The 15870-nt window shown below is 46.1% G+C and overlaps 1 protein-coding gene across 3 annotated transcripts; it reads right to left on the bottom strand.

Annotated features, from left to right (window-relative positions):
* Nucleotides 1–41: 41 nt before the first annotated feature.
* PPP1R14D (protein phosphatase 1 regulatory inhibitor subunit 14D) lies at nucleotides 42–15764 on the bottom strand. 3 transcript variants are annotated; one of them, XM_082449388.1, is made up of 6 exons: nucleotides 15461–15764; nucleotides 11360–11446; nucleotides 9021–9255; nucleotides 1590–1673; nucleotides 1354–1386; nucleotides 42–1159 (listed from the first exon to the last, which is right to left on the bottom strand). In XM_082449388.1, the coding sequence occupies exons 2-6, from the start codon at nucleotides 11389–11391 to the stop codon at nucleotides 1085–1087; spliced, it is 459 nt and encodes a 152-aa protein (XP_082305514.1). In that variant the 5' UTR covers nucleotides 11392–11446; nucleotides 15461–15764; the 3' UTR covers nucleotides 42–1084. The 3 variants fall into 3 exon arrangements, with proteins under 3 accessions (XP_082305514.1, XP_082305516.1, XP_082305515.1); XM_082449390.1 differs by lacking the exon at nucleotides 1590–1673; XM_082449389.1 differs by lacking the exons at nucleotides 11360–11446; nucleotides 15461–15764 and having other exon boundaries at nucleotides 9021–9625.
* Between the last annotated feature and the right edge of the window lie 106 nt (nucleotides 15765–15870).

Below are 15870 nucleotides of genomic sequence, written 5' to 3' on the forward strand. Positions count from 1 at the left end.
GGGCCTTGGAGAGGTGGCAAGAGCAGAGTAGGCTGTAAGTCCAGTCCTGTAGAGTGAGGAAAAAGCTTGAGCCATCCTGCAAGCTTCTGCAGGCAGGAACAGTCCCACCCATCCTGGTGGCCTCATATGCAGTAGGCATGAATATTCATACTACTGAACTGAACTGAACTGTGCATCCTGCTCTGGGCAGCCCAGCTTAGCCCCCAGGCCCCACCGTACTCAAACACTGCATGCACAAGCAGTGAATGCATACCCTGCTTCCTGCCTTACTCCCAAAGGATGCCACCGCCAGGGCTCCTGTCCCAACCCACGTGCCATTCAGACCCAGTGTCTGTTCCCACCAACTTCCTTCTGACCTGATTCCTGGCCTTTGAGCCTATACCCTTTACACCCCTCTGCTCAGCCCCTGCTTTTTCTCTTTCTGCCTCTGGCTTGGAGCTGGTTCAAGAAAGAGTCCTCAGCCTGAGGTCTCCTGAATCATTTAGTGAGGGAAGAGGGTGTAGCTTTCCCTGAGGCCCCCAAACCCAGCTAGTTTTTTTCCTGTTACCTCTCCTATGGGTCTTTGCCACTTGGGTTCCTATTGGTAATGCAGGATGCTGTGTCTCTTAGCCAGGTGCCTTCTGCTTGGCCTCCGGGCCTTGCTTGATGGTGATTTCTCTGACGCAGAACTGTGACCTTTATCTTTGAATTCTCAAGCCCTGGGTGGATGGATGGATCGATGGACAGATGGGTGAGGTACGTGGATACAGCCTAGTGACTCAGGATGCTGGCCTTATGGTATAACACTTCAGTCCCTCCCTCCTCCATCCCTCAGCACAGATACGCTCCACACTCCATTCACCTGGGGCTCCTGAAGGTTTTATTCACTCAGCTGCCGAGGAAAGCACTGCGCCATAGCCATGACTGGCTCCCCGAAAGCCCAGCTGACAGGAATTAGCTGTGACTGCACATAGACAGGGGTGTCCAGATGTCCCTCCTCACTCTCCATGTTCCTTGTCTGTGTCCCAAGGAGCTGTTTCCCTCTCAGCCCAGGATCCAGGGGTTCAGGGCAGACCTGGCAGTGCTGAAGCTGGTGAAGGTAGCCTCACAAGGCTTGTTTCTGAGGCCGACTGAGTCTCCGAAGTTTCTTGAGTTGACTGAGCAGCTCAGAGATAAAAGGCTGAGAAAGAAACAGGGGTGAGATCAAGGCATGGGGTCACACCCACCCACCACACTGCTCTCCCTAGTCTCCACCTGACCCCATCGCATCAGAGTCAGGGAAGGGGAGAAGGACCCAGGACCAAGCTTTCCTCTTCACTAGCTGCCGTCCCACTAGGCCTCCTCTTACCCCCAGACTAACAGAGCATCCCTTACCTCTGTGGGGCGGGGGCAGTTTTGGAGAATAGCCTGGTGGAAGAAAGCAGAGAGTGGGTCCCCAAGCCACAGCACTTAGTCACGATTCCCCAGTCAGTCTCCCAGGAATTCTCCCCTCTGAATTGGTTCTCCCCACACAGATGGGGAGGCAGAACCTGGGTTCTTGGGCTCCCCTTGGTCCAAGCCCAGCTTCCATCCCCCAACCCCTGGGCCTGGGGCCTGGCCCCCCATTCTACCTCCAACTGAGTCTTCTGCTCCTCTGTGGATAGTTCCATGAGAGCCTCCAGGTCGATCTCAGGCTCAGAAGGAGTTGGTTGATCCTGTTTAGGAATCACACGGGGCTCAGAGGAGCCTGGCTAGCTGGTGCTGGGGTGACAGTTAACTGTCAGAGGTTCACCCATCTCCCACTCTATTTCCCATGTTCAGTTCCTCTCCTCACCTTACTCAAACCACCCCATTCATCCTTTTATTCAACAGTTACTGAATAACTACTATGTTCTACCTGAAACAGTCTAGGGTTCTTTAAAAAGAGTATCTGTTTAATTTCAATAGTTATAAACATTGTTAGTAGGGATGCAAAATGGTGCAGATGCTTTGGAAAATAATTTGGCAGTTCCTTAAAATGTTAAATATAGAGTTATCATCTGACCCAACAATTCCACTCATAGGTCTATTCCCAAGAGAAGTGAAAGCATACATCCACATATGTCCATATGAATGTTCACAGCAGCATTATTCATATTCAAATGTCCATCAACTGGTGAGTGGATAAATAAAATATGATGTAGCCATACAATATTTTTCAGCAATAAGAAGGAACAAAGTAGTGATTCATGCCACAACATGGATTAACCTTGAAAACATGTTAGTGAAAGAAGCCAGTTACAAAAGGCTTCATATTATATGATTCAATTTGTATGAAATGTCCAGAATAGGTAAATCTATAGAGACACAAAGTGGATTAGTGGTTGCCTAATGCTGGAGTGGTGGTGGTAGGGAATGGGGTGTGACCACTAGCGGGTACAGGGTTTCTGTTATAGATTATAAAATGTTCCAAAATAAGGGTCGTCCCTGGTGGCACAGTGGTTAAGAATCCGCCTGCCAACGCAGGGGACACGGGTTCGAGCCCTGGTCCGGGAAGATCCCACATGCCGCGGAGCAACTAAGCCCATGTGCCACAACTACTGAGCCTGTGCTCTAGAGCCTGCAAGCCACAACTACTGAGCCCACGAGCTACAACTACTGAAGCCTGCACGTCTAGAGCCCATGCTCTGCAACAAGAGAAGTCACTGCAATGAGAAGCCTATGCACCGCATCAAAGAGTAGCCCCCATTCGCCGCAACTAGAGAAAGCCCACGTACAGCAACGAAGACCCAATGCAGCCATAAATAAATAAATAAATAAATAAATAAATAAATAAAGTAAGTAAGTAAGTAAGTAAGTAAGTTCTGGGGACTTCCCTGGTGGCACAGTGGTTAAGAATCCATCTGCCCATGCAGGGGACATGGGTTCGAGCCCTGGTCTGGAAATATCCCACATGCCACGGAGCAACTAAGCCCGTGAGCCACAACTACTAAGCCTGTGCTCTAGAGCCCATGATCCACAACTCCTGAGCCCGTGCGTCACAACTACTGAAGCCTGCGTGCCTAGAGCCTGTGCTCCACAACAAGATAAGCCACCACAGTGAGAAGCCCGTGCACTGCAACAAAGAGTAGCCCCCGCTCACCACAACTAGAGAAAGCCCATGTGCAGCAACGAAGACCCAACGCAGCCAAAATAAGTTAATTAATTAATTTTTTTTAAAAAGTAAGTGCTGGGACTTCCCTGGCAGTCCAGTGGTTAAGACACCATGCTTCCATTGCAGGGCGCACGGGTTGGATCCATGGTGGGTAAACTAACATCCCACATGCCACACGGTATGGCCAAATAAATAAATAATAATAAATAACAAATAATAAAATAAACTTGTCTTAAAAAAAATTCCCTCTCTGTTTAAAAAAAAAACAAAAACAAGTAAGTGCTATTTGAAGAACTTTTTGGATGGTGGAAATGTTCCATATCTTGATGGGGTAGTGGTTATATATGGCGAAGTGCATTCAAATGTACACTTCAAAAACAGGCAAATTTTGTTGTCTGCCATTAGACTTCAGTAAAGTTGATTTAGAAAAGAAAGAAAGGGCTTCCCTGGTGGCGCAGTGGTTAAGAATCCACCTGCCAATGCAGAGGACACAGGTTCAAGCCCTGGTTGGGGAAGATCCCACATTCCGTGGAGTGGCTAAGCCCGTGCACCACAACTACTGAGCCTGCGCTCTAGAGCCCGCGAGCCACAACTACTGAGGCCTGTGCACCTGGAGCCTGTGCTCTGCGAAGAAAGAAACCGCCACAATGAAAGTCCGCACACAGCAACAAAGACCCAACGCAGCAATAAATAAATTAATTAATTAATTTAAAAATACTTAAAAAAAAGAAAAGAAAAGAAAGAAAGAGAAAAGATGCCTCACCCTCTCATTCCTTCCACTGCCAATGGGTAACCACTGTTAACAGTTTTGGTCTTTCTATACCATTTTAAAAATAAACAGTGCTAGGGTTCTAAGTTAGTTCTTTCACCCTAAACTCTAGACTTTCCCCTTTGCTTCCTTGGTTTCTAGCTCATCTGATTTAGCATTCATTCATTAAATGCATATTTATTGAGAGCATGCTATGCACCAAGCATTGTGATGGCGCCATAACAGCAAAGACGGACAGACATGATCCTGCCCTTGAAAAGCTTATAGTCTCCTGAGGGATACAGACAAGTCAAATGGCAGTTATAATACAGGGCAATAAGCCCTCTGATGAGACACTATGGGAGCACATGGAAGGGGAACCTAACCAAGCCTGGGGTTTAGGAAGGCTTCCAGGAAGAGGTGACCTCTAATCTGAGACCTGAAGGCTGAATAGGAGTTAACAAGATGTTTATACTTCTGATGATGGAGTAACAAGGACTGGATTTATTCTCTCAACATAAGTAACTAGAAAACTGGACAAAAATATATGAAAAGTGTTTTCAGACTTTACACACAGGTAGCTCAGCACTACCTGGGAAAGAAAGGAAATGAAAGAGGTAAATTCTATAATTGTCCTGGATTTCTTCCTGGAGGCAATTTCCAGACCACAGAGCAGAGAGGGAGATCCCAAGCAGAGCACAGTGGTCATACTAAATTGATATGACAGATACCAGAATTCGGGGTTGAGGTGGCTGGAAGTTGCCAGAGTTCTGCAGAGGAGGGAGTTATGAAGAAAGAGACCTCCAGAAATCTGCATAAGGGTTCTCCTGAGTCTTTGCTGAACACAAGATACACATTCACAGGGTAAAATTTCACAAAGCCAGGTACTATGAGGCACTGTGGGCACAGAGATGAACACTTCCCAGACCTCACAGAGGACTGACACAAATCAATTTCCACTCAGAGTGGACAGTCATCACCGATCATACAGGAATTCAGGAGAGACCTCAGGAGGGCCCTGCTTTACTTGGGGGATAAATTATTTCCTAGATTAAAGGCTACTCTATACTCACCCCGACAGAACTTAACAAGCTTCAGAAGGATCAAACTGAACCACAAGTAGCTAAACTGCATCCTAGAACAAAGTCCAACACTCTAAAGGAAGAAAAAAAATCCAACAACGTAAAATTCACAATGTCCAGCATCCAATCAAAAATCACTAGTCACAGGGCTTCCCTGGTGGCGCAGGGTTAAGAATCTGCCTGCCAATGCAGGGGACACGGGTTTGATCCCTGGTCCGGGAAGATCCCACATGCCATGGAGCAACTAAGCCCGTGCGTCACAACTACTGAGCCTGTGCTCTAGAGCCCGTGAGCCACAACTACTGAAGCCCGTGTGCCACAACTACTGAAGCCTGCGCACCTAGAGCCTGTGCTCCGCAACAAGAGCAGCCACCACAATGAGAAGCCCTCGCTCTGCAACGAAGAGTAGGCCCCACTCGCTGCAACTAGAGAAAGCCCACACACAGCAATGGAAGACGCAATGCAGCCAAAAATAAATTAATTAATTAATTAAATAAAAATAAATCTATAAAAAAAAATCACTAATCATGCCAAGAAGCAGGACATGTGACCTATAAGCAGGAGAAAAAATCAATTAATAGAAGCAGATCAGATATGACAGAGATGATGGAATTAGCAAATGAGGAAAACATGAACATAGTAATGAGAGAAATGGAAGACATGAGAAAGAACCAAGTGAAGCATCTAGAGATGAAAAAGTAAAATATTTTAAAGAAAAATTCTACTGAATGGAATTAACAGCATATTTGACACTACAGAAAAAAAAATACCATTTAAACTTGAAGAAATAGCAAAATAAACTAGCCAAAATGAAGCATGGAGAGAAAAAAACTAGTAGAAAAGAAAAGAACAGCATAGAACTTTGGTGACCTGTAGGACCATATCAAGTGGTCTAACATATGTGTAATTGGAATCCCAGAAGGTGGATCCTGGGGCCAAATAATAAAAATACATTCTAATGATTAGCGCTCCACCTCTAAAAAAGGATTAGTCCTGCTCCCAAAACCATTTTATATCATTTATGACATTAACTATACGTATACTGAACATAGGGTATGTATATCACTGAGAGTCAGATTGTCACTGCAGTCTGGTATTGAGAATATGTGCTCAAATCATAATCCAAAATATTCTTTCCCTCAAGTATTTTTTGAATTCTCAGAAAATGAGCAGGTATATCAAACAACTCTGACCGAGGTGAACAAGTATGGTCATCTTGTGACTCTGTATTACATGTGGTGGTTTCCTGACAGATGCTGCCTGATTTGACCCCTTTCTCAGCTCCATTCCATACTCTGTCCCCTTACTCCTGATCTCTCTGCCATAGAAACCAGCAATCGAGTAAAGTTCAGAGATCAGCTAACAAATGTTTGTTTCACATTTCATTGACCATATATATATAAGTATATATATATACACACACACACACACATATATATATATACTTTTTTTTTTCCTTTGGCCTCACTGCTTGCAGGATCTTAGTTCCCTGACCAGGTATCGACCCTGGGCCCATGGCAGTGAAAGCTCCGAGTCCTATCCACTGGACTGCCAGGGAATTCCTGACAATACATTTTTAAAGTTGTAAGTTTAATAGATTGTTTCTTAAAATGTCATCACATCAAAAGGGCTGCATCAAAATGCATGGTATCATGTAAGCTATAGGAAAGGAATGTTTCAAAACTCTGAGGTGGTCAACAGTGTCCCCTGCTGATGTGTACACTAGATTTAGCCCCAAGGTGGTGATTGGTGACTTTGCCAAGAGGTCTCAATAGAGTGGTGGGAACAGAAGTCAGAATCCAGTGGTTTGAATGGTGATAGGAAAGGAAAAAGTAGGTAAAGCCTCTGAGTTGGTACACATCCTTTAAGGAGCCTTGTAAAGGAGACAGGAAATAGGGATGGTAACAAAAAGGGGGCATATTGTTAAACAAGAGTCTCCTTAAAATAGGAGAAACTCATGAGTGTTTAAGTCCCTGCTTAGAAGCCAAACCCACACTCCATTTCTGGACAACAGGAGCTCCAGGCCCCCAAGTCAGTTTGTTTTGTTGAACCCAGACTTGGCTTTTCACAAGACCCTAAAGTAGGCTGCACACCCAGTGAGAAGAGGTGGGTCCTCCAACAAAGGAAGGTTGGGTCCCACTAAACTAAACAAATAATGACGCAACCCACTCCTGGAACCATTCCCAGTGGTGCTACCCAAGGTGGGCATGTGGTGGGGAGTCCCAGTGGGTGGAGAGGGGCTCTAAGAAGGAAGAACTGAGGCAGGGTAAGCCTGGAGACTGGGTTACCTCAACCTCTGCCCAAGATGACCAGCCACCTGGGGCTTCCCCAGCCACTTGCTTGCTTCCCGCTGAAAAGGGCAGGGATTAGAAGAGGAACTGCCACCTGGCACCTTTGGACAATTGCCATGACAACTGTAGACCAGGTATTTTATTACAATCATTGCCTGGGAGCGGTCCTCCCACATGTCCTGTTTTCCAGTGTTATGAGTTCATTATTTTACAGCTTTTCCCCTGCCTTGATCTTTGCCCTGAGGTGTCTGAGATATGAGACTTTTTATACAAGGGCACAACAGTCTGAAATTGAAACTGATCCAGAGAGGGAGGGTGCTGGTAGGAATGAAGGGCAGTGGAGATGTCCTGCAAGGTGAGAGTACACATAGGCCGAGAAAGTTTGCCTGTCCTGCTCCCAGTTCTAGGGCATCTCTCTCCCCTCTGCGAGTGGCTCAGGATGCTGCCAGGGACACCGTCAACACCTGGACCAAACCAACACATGACACAGTGAGACTCACAAGACACCCTGGGCCACCTGCATCACTCTTCCCCGCCCCCAACCACAGGACCACTGACACAGACCTTACCTGGAAGAATCACAAGCCCTTGCTGCCCCCAGAAGAAAAGACAGGACCTGAGTAAGGAAGGAGAGAAACAAGGACCATGGCATGTGGACAAGGAGGACTCTGGTCTCTGGCTTGGTGTGTGGCTCTCGCCAGCCACACACTACAATCAGCAGTGGAGCTTATGAAAAAGACCAGTGCCTGGGCCCCACCCTAGTAGATTGAAAGTCAGTTGAAATGCAGCTGGGGCATCGGATTATTACTGAAGTACTTCAGGTGTGGAGAACCACTAGCAGCTTGTATAAACGCTCAGGTGCTACAGGCAGAGCCCCAGCTGCAGCTCCTGGTCCCTGGGCTCCCTAGTGGTGTGACCTTGGGCTAGTTACTCAACATTTCTAAGCCTCCATTTCCTCCACAGTAAACCGTACCTACCTAATGGACTTGTGGGGAGGGCTGAATGAAATAACACAAGTCAGGTGCTGGGCACTGTGCCTAGCGCAGAGTTAAGTGCTCAAAATGTTATTCTTGTTGTTGGAGCAGCATTTGTTACTACACTAGGATCCTGATTAGGAGGTATCTAGGTAAAAAAAAAAAAGGGTTACTCTCCCAGGGTGGGGTTGAGGGGAGTCAGTCAGAGCCAGGGCCAAGGCTAGGTCAGGTGCTGGTATTAGCGTTCGCTATTGGTCACTTTGACATTCTAGTCCAGCACTATCTGTTCTGAGATGATGGAAATGTTCTGTATCTGTGCTGGCAACTTGGTAGCCACTAGCCACCTGGATGTATGGGGCACTTGAAATGTGGCTAGTGTGACTGAAGAACTGACCTTTTAATTTAATTTTCATCAGTTTAAAGTTAAATAGCTACACATGGCTGACAGCTACAGGAATGAACAATGTCGCTCTAGACGTGTATGTGTGTTGAGGTTGAAAGTAAATAAAGACATAAAATAAAGAAAAATAACTCCTCTACTATCTCATCTGAGCCTCAAAAAGTCCTCCAAAAGGGATACGACAGGCATTGATAGCCCCATTTTATAGATTAGGAAACTAAGTCTCAGGGATGTTAAAAGACCTGCCCCAGATTATGTAGAGAGTGCGAGGCAGAGCCCAGACCAGAGGGAGGCAGATTTCAGGACTGCAAACCCATGCTTCACCTGTGGGGAAAAACGTCTCCATGGGAGCATGCCTCATCTGCCCTCCAGCTCCTCCTGAGGCCTCAGAGCAGGCTTTCTCCCGGTCCCCTGGCCCGTGGTGTCTTACCCACCTGGAAGAGATCCTGAACCTGGGCGTCCACCCACTGCTCCATCTCCAGCCAGCTCTGGAGCTGCCCCCGGTCATACTTCACCGTCAGCCGGCTGAGTTTCCGGGACCTGGACGCTTTGGAGGGGTCGGACTGGGACTTTGAGTCTGTGGATGACGTCCTCCTCCTCCCAGAAGCCCACTGGACCTTCTTACTTGGATTCTCCTTGTCCGGGTTGGGAGACGTGCAGGAAGCAGGGCTTGAAGACAGCATGGAAGGATTGGTTTGGTCAAGGAGCTGGGAAAAACTGCCAGTCAGAGCAAGAGAGCCAGGGAATGAGGAGACAGAACAGAGGGCGAGGCCAGCAGGGAAGAAAGGAAGGCGGGCAGGAGGGAGGGCCAAAGCTCCTGCAGTGGTGGGGGTCAAAGATCAACAGGCCTTTGGCTAGTGCTGGGAATGCCAGTCTTTTGGCTCCTGGCTGCTAGTGAGTGGCACTCCTGAGCTGTGCCCCGGCCACCCTTTCTGCAGCTGCTGGGACCAAGTGATATACCAAGCAAAGGTCAAGAGGATGCCATGCCTCCGGAGGAGGAAGAGGCCCTTCTGAGGCCCTCAGAAGAGGGTCCTGAGGGATGCGGGGCTCTGACCCGAGTCATACTCACCTGAGAGCCCTCAGCATCTCACTTTCCTGGCCTAGATCCACCTGGGCCCCCAGAAGCTGCGGTCACACGGATCCTGCAGGAGTAGGGTCCCTGGCTGGCGAGGGCTCCTGCTCAGAGAGCGGTGCTGCTGATGGCAGAGTCGCCTCAAGGATAATTAGAAGGGTGGTTCTCTCTGGCCCTAATGGGGTCAGTATTCTCTGTGTCTGAGTGTGAGCTGCCTTTAGGGATGTGAGAGAAGAGGCACTACCCTGGCCCTGTATGTTTGCAAAGGCGAGCTTTTCTCCCAAGCCCATTTCCCAGAGGCAACTGCTTAGGAAGCCATGTTTATCATCCCATGACCCTCCCCTGACTCACGTCCTTCCTGACACAGAGGAACCCTGCAGACCTAACATTTACCCAGCTGTCAAGGACTATTACTTCTAGGCATACTTGCGTTCTAAAGGAAGGGTGTTTTTGGACTTCCCTGGTGGCGCAGTGGTTAAGAATCCGCCTGCCAAGGCAAGGGAGACGGGTTTGAGCCCTGGTCCGGGAAGATCCCACATGCCGCGGAGCAACTAAGCCCGCGTGTCACAACTACTGAAGCTCGCTTGCCTAGAGTCCGTGCTCCGCAACAAGAGAAGCCACTGCAACAAGTCCACACACTGCAACGAAGAGTAGCCCCCGCTCACCGCAACTAGAGAAAGCCTGCGCACAGCAATGAAGACCCAACACAGCCAAAAATAAATAAATTACAAAATAAATAAATAAAGGAAGGGTGTTTTTGTTTGTTTGTTTAGTCTTTTGTAACAAAAATTTCAAAACTTTTTAGAAAAGTTACACGACAGAATACTACTATAATTTTTTTTTTTTAATGAACAGCTCAGAAGGACAAATAAAAAATGAAAGTGTCTCTCTTCTCCCCAGTTCCACTCCCTGGAGGGAACCCAACCAACAGCTTCTGCTTTTAGTTCTCCTGAGATCACCATTATCCCTTTGTGTAATATCATAAATTTGTCCATTTTAGACAGTATCTCTTCTCTCCTCAGTATGAACGATGAGAGATTTAACTCCCTCACTCATGCTCCCTCATCCCCTTTCCTTTGCATATTCTAATTTTTGTTTATGTATTTCTTTGTTTTTCTTTTATGTATTTCTTTTTAGGTCTTGTAGTGGTTGCCTTTATGATGCTGAGTTTCTGTTTCCAAAGTATCAACTTCATACACTGACTCCTAAAAGAGTTTTAGACACAGGCCAATGGATGAGTCTTTAATGATGAAATTTTAGGTCCTAAGTTAACAGGGTGAGGGAGATGTTTGAGGGCTGGAGGCCAGGATGGTAGCCTGGAAAAGCCCAGGCTTCAGAGGAAGGCTGACAGATCCGAGTTCAAACCCAGCTTTGCCCTGTATTGGTTTAATAACCCTCAAATTTCACAACCTGAGTCTGTTTTCTCATCTGCAAAATGGGGTTTTGGAGAGGATTAAATGAGATGATGTATGTAAACATTCAGCCTGATATCCAAAACAGAGTCCCTTCTCAATAGACATCCCTTCCCTTCCTTTCTTTGCCTTCTCATCCTCCCTGCCTTCCTCGTGAGGCTCTGTCCGTCAAAGGCTGGCCCTGGAATTTCTCTGCAGTGGCTTCCTTCCTGGTCCTCTTTGGAAGAAGGTGGCAATAAGAAGGGGGTAGGGAGGCCTCTAAAATACAGCCTGTAGACTCAGCTCTTACCTTGATGACCTGTTATATTCTGTGATAGGCATTATTATGGTTGTTCCCTCCCTCTTCCATTTCTGTCTTCTGAAGCGTTTGGGAGCCCTTTCAGGAAAAGGAAGCAGATCAGAAGAGTCTATGGGTTTTGTTCATTCATTAACTCATTCATTTAACAAAGATTTTATGAGCTCTTCTCGTAGGCCAAATATTATACTCAGTACTAGTGATTGGTGATCCAAAAAAGACACAGTCTCTGTTTTCATGGAACTTACAGTCTAGTGTAAAAATAAACAAACATTAACCAACTAATCAAATAAATGTAAAACTGCAACTGTATTTAATGATCTGAAGAAAAGGTAAGAGGAGATATAGAATGTCCAGTGTGGGTGTGACCTAGCAAGCGGTAACATTTGGACTGAGTTCTGAAGGATGAGTAGGAGTTAACTAGGTACAGGGGCCAGCAGGAGTGGAATTGGCAGAAGGCACAGCATATGCAAAGGCCCTGTGACAGGAGAAAGAGGGTGAGTACAAGGGACTAGAGAAGGTCAATGGAGGTGGAACAAAGAGATGAGGGAGGCAAAAGCGAGCCATGAGGCAGACAGGGTGGAGGGATCTACATAGGGCCCTGTCAACCATGTTAAGGAGTTTTGTCTCTATCCTAAGAGCGTTGGGAGTAACTGCAAAATCTTAAGCAAGGGTGGTTGGGTAGACTGACGAGTTCAGATTTAAATTTCCAAAATATCACCTCAGCTATTGACTACAGAGAGGATCAGAGGGCACAGAAGTCCTGGAGGTCGGTTGGGAGGCCATTGCTGTAGGGCTTGACTGGGGGAGGTAGCATTGGCGATAGTGAGAAGTGGACAGATTGGAGAGCTATTTAGGGGGTAATATTTAACAGAACTTGGCGATGGATTGGAATATGCAAACTTCATGAATGCCTACACAGGAACACAGACAGATTCATGCATGGGGCCTCTCTGAGCATATTTCCTCATCTGTAAACTGGGGGTTGGTGAGATTCTGCATGAGCACACAACATGGCCCCAGTGAAGCTCGATGGTACACAAATGAGTTATGCCCATTATTTATAGTGTAAGCCTCCTTATTTACATTCTTCCATCTCAGCATTGACCTCCGAGTGTCACTATTCATCAGTAAGTTTGCCCAAGATAAGGGAACTCAAGTTTCAAGATAAGATGTGAAGGAAAACCACAGGGTCATATCAGGGTGGGGAAATAAAGAGGGTGCAGGCCTGGGCAGAGGCAAGGTGTCTGCCCTGCTCTCCTGGCCTGGCCTGGGTCCAGTGGTGGGATAAAATAAGCAGCAGGTGGCTTCCCTGGTGGCGCAGTGGTTGAGAGTCTGCCTGCCAATGCAGGGGACACGGGTTCGAGCCCTGGTCTGGGAAGATCCCACATGCCGCGGAGCGACTAGGCCCGTGAGCCACAATTGCTGAGCCTGCGCGTCTGGAGCCTGTGCTCCGCAAGAAGAGAGGCCGCGATAATAAAAGGCCCGCGCACCGCGATGAAGAGTGGCCCCCACTTGCCGTAACTAGAGAAAGCCCTCGCACAGAAATGAAGACCCAACACAGCCATAAATAAATAAATAAAAAATAAAAATAAAAATAAAAAAAGCAGCAGGCAGACCCCATCAGAACTAGACAGGATTTTTGTTTTTATTTTTGTTTTTTAATTTTTCAGCCACGTCACGCAGCATGTGAGATCTTAGTTCCCCCACCAGGTATCAAACCCGTGCCCCCTGCAGCAGAAGTCTTAACCACTGGACCACCAGGTAAGTCCTTAAAAATTTTTATAATAAAAGAAAAGCATGTTCATTTTAGAAACATTTCTAAATTTTCTAAAACATTTAAAAATTCCCATAATCCTGCCACACAAAACCACCACTGCTAGCATTCTGGCAAGTTTCTTTCTATTCTCTTTTTTTTTTAAAAATTTATTTATTTTTGGCTGCTTTGGGTCTTTGTTGCTGCACGGGGGCTTGCTCTAGCTGTGGCGAGCAGGGGCATTCATTGTGGTGCACAGGCTTCTCATTGCGGTGGCTTCTCTTGTTGCGGAGCACAGGCTTTAGGAGCACGGGCTTCAGTAGTTGCAGCACGCGGGCTTCAGTAGTTGTGGCTCACTGGCTTAGTTGCTCCGTGGCATGTGGGATCTTCCCGGACCAGGGCTCAAACCCATGTCCCCTGCATTGGCAGGTGGATTCTTAACCATGCACCACCAGGCTATGCATATATATTTAACATAGTTGAGAAAATGATATATAATATATAATTATTTAGAAAACTTTAAAAACTACTATCATTATTATTCAAGAAATAAGTTTATCAGAAACAGACTTACAGATATAACAGACTTGTGGTTGCCAAGGGGAAGCGGGGGTGGGAGAGGGATGGACTGGGAGTTTGGGGTTAGTAGATGCAAACTATTACACATAGAATGGATAAACAACAAGATCCCACTGTATAGCACAGGGAACTATATTCAATATCCTGGGATAAACCATAATGGAAAAGAATATAAAAAATATATATATATGTGTATAACTGAGTCACTTTGCTGTACAGCAGAAATTAACACAACTTTGTATATCAACTATCAACTATACTTTAGGGACTTCCCTAGTGGTCCAGTGGTTAAGAATCCACCCTCCAATGCAGGGGACACTGCGGGTTCAATACCTGGTCGGGGAACTAAGATCCCACATGCTGTAGGTCAACTAAGCCTGTGCACTCTAGAACCCACTCACCACAACTAGAGAGTCCGTGCGCTACAACTAGAGAAGCCTGTGCACCACAACGAAGAACCCACGCACTGCAACGAAGACCCTACTGCAGCCAAATAAATATATATATTTTTAAATTAATTTATTTTATTTATTTATTTTTGGTTGAGTTGGGTCTTCATTGCTGCACGCGGGCTTTCTCTAGTTGCGGTGAGCGGGGGCTACTCTGTTGTGGTGCGTGGGCTTCTCATTGTGGTGGCTTCTCTTGTTGCGGAGCATGGGCTCTAGGCACGCGGGCTTCAGTAGTTGCGGCATGCAGGCTCAGTAGTTGTGGCGCACAGGCTTAGTTGCTCTGCGGCATGTGGGATCTTCCCCGACCAGGGATCTAACCCGTGTCCCCTGCATTGGCAGGCGGATTCTCAACCACTGCACCACCAGGGAAGCCCTAAATAAATATTAAAAAAAAAAAAAAAAAGCTATCGGGACTTCCCTGGTGGCCCATTGGTTAAGGCTCCACGCTCCCAGTGCAGGGGGCCCAGGTTCGATCCCTGGTCAGGGAAATAGATCCCACGTGCATGCTGCAACTAAGAGTTTGCACGCCACAACTAAGGAGCTGGCGAGCCGCAACTAAGGAGCTCACTTGCCACAACTAAGACCCGGCCCAACCAAATAAATAAATAAATAAAATATTTTTAAAAAAACTATCAATACATCAATAAAAAAAGTTTTAAGAAAGACACGTTCATTGTAGAAAATTCTAAAATATAGATATAAGAAGTATAGGGCTTCCCTGGTGGCGCAGTGGTTGGGAGTCTGCCTGCCGGTGCGGGGGACGCAGGTTCGAGCCCTGGTCTGGGGGGATCCCACATGCCGCGGAGCAACTGGGCCCGTGAGCCACAACTACTGAGCCTGCGCGTCTGGAGCCTGTGCTCCGCAACAAGAGGCCGCGACAGTGAAAGTCCCGCGCACCGCGATGAAGAGTGGCCCCCGCTTGCCGCAACTAGAGAAAGCCCTCGCACAGAAATGAAGACCCAACACAGCCATAAATAAATAAATAAATAAATAAAAATTATTTTAAAAAAATCACCCTTTAAAAAAAAAAAAAGAAGTATAAACGATATGTTTGGTGTATTTTCCACTTTTTATATAGATTTACTTATTTTGGATTTTCACAAAATTAGATCATTTTGTAACATATGTTTGTTATTTTGTAACTTATATTTTGAATACTTTTTGTGTCATTAAGTAATTTTACACACATCTTTTTTCAACACTGCAGTTTCTCAAAATTTGGACCATGACTCAGAGTAAGAAATTCATTTAACCTCACGACACACACACATGCAAACACGAAATGAAAATTTCTTATGAAGCAAAACTTACCTTTATTTTATTTTTTCAAATGCTGACGGCAAGTCACTTTGCTTTCAAGACTAATAGTTTCCAACCTGTTCTGTTAGAGGCAATTCCATGATCTAGTTACTCAATCCCCTGCTATTAGATATATAGATTGCTACCAATTTTTTTGCCATTATAAATATTGCTGCTCTGAACATCCTTGTAACTATTCCTTTTTTTAGCATCGCATGCTTCCCACCCCCACTCCCCCCTCCCCCGCTTTAGCGGATTTTCTAGAGGCAGAACTACAAGGACAAAGGAAGTGTGAACTTGTAGGGGAATTTGATGTTATGGCCATATTAGCTCCCTGAAAGGTTGCACCAAATAAACTGTTTATACTTTGATATCCTAATTTTTTTAGTTAATGAATATGTTAGTTTTATAGTGCTGCATAA

Source organism: Balaenoptera physalus, assembly GCF_965194825.1.
Source record: "Balaenoptera physalus genome assembly, chromosome: 2".
NCBI lineage: Eukaryota > Metazoa > Chordata > Mammalia > Artiodactyla > Balaenopteridae > Balaenoptera > Balaenoptera physalus.

Excerpts from the sequence above, each read along its gene's own strand:
- PPP1R14D (XM_082449388.1), bottom strand. The coding sequence starts at position 11,391 with ATGCCTATCACAGAATATAACAGGTCATCAAG. Across the intron at positions 1,674-9,020 it reads AGGTTCAGGATCTCTTCCAG|GATCAACCAACTCCTTCTGA; the intron begins GTGGGTAAGACA and ends ATTCCTAAACAG. Across the intron at positions 1,160-1,353 it reads ACTGCCCCCGCCCCACAGAG|CCTTTTATCTCTGAGCTGCT; the intron begins GTAAGGGATGCT and ends TTTCTTTCTCAG.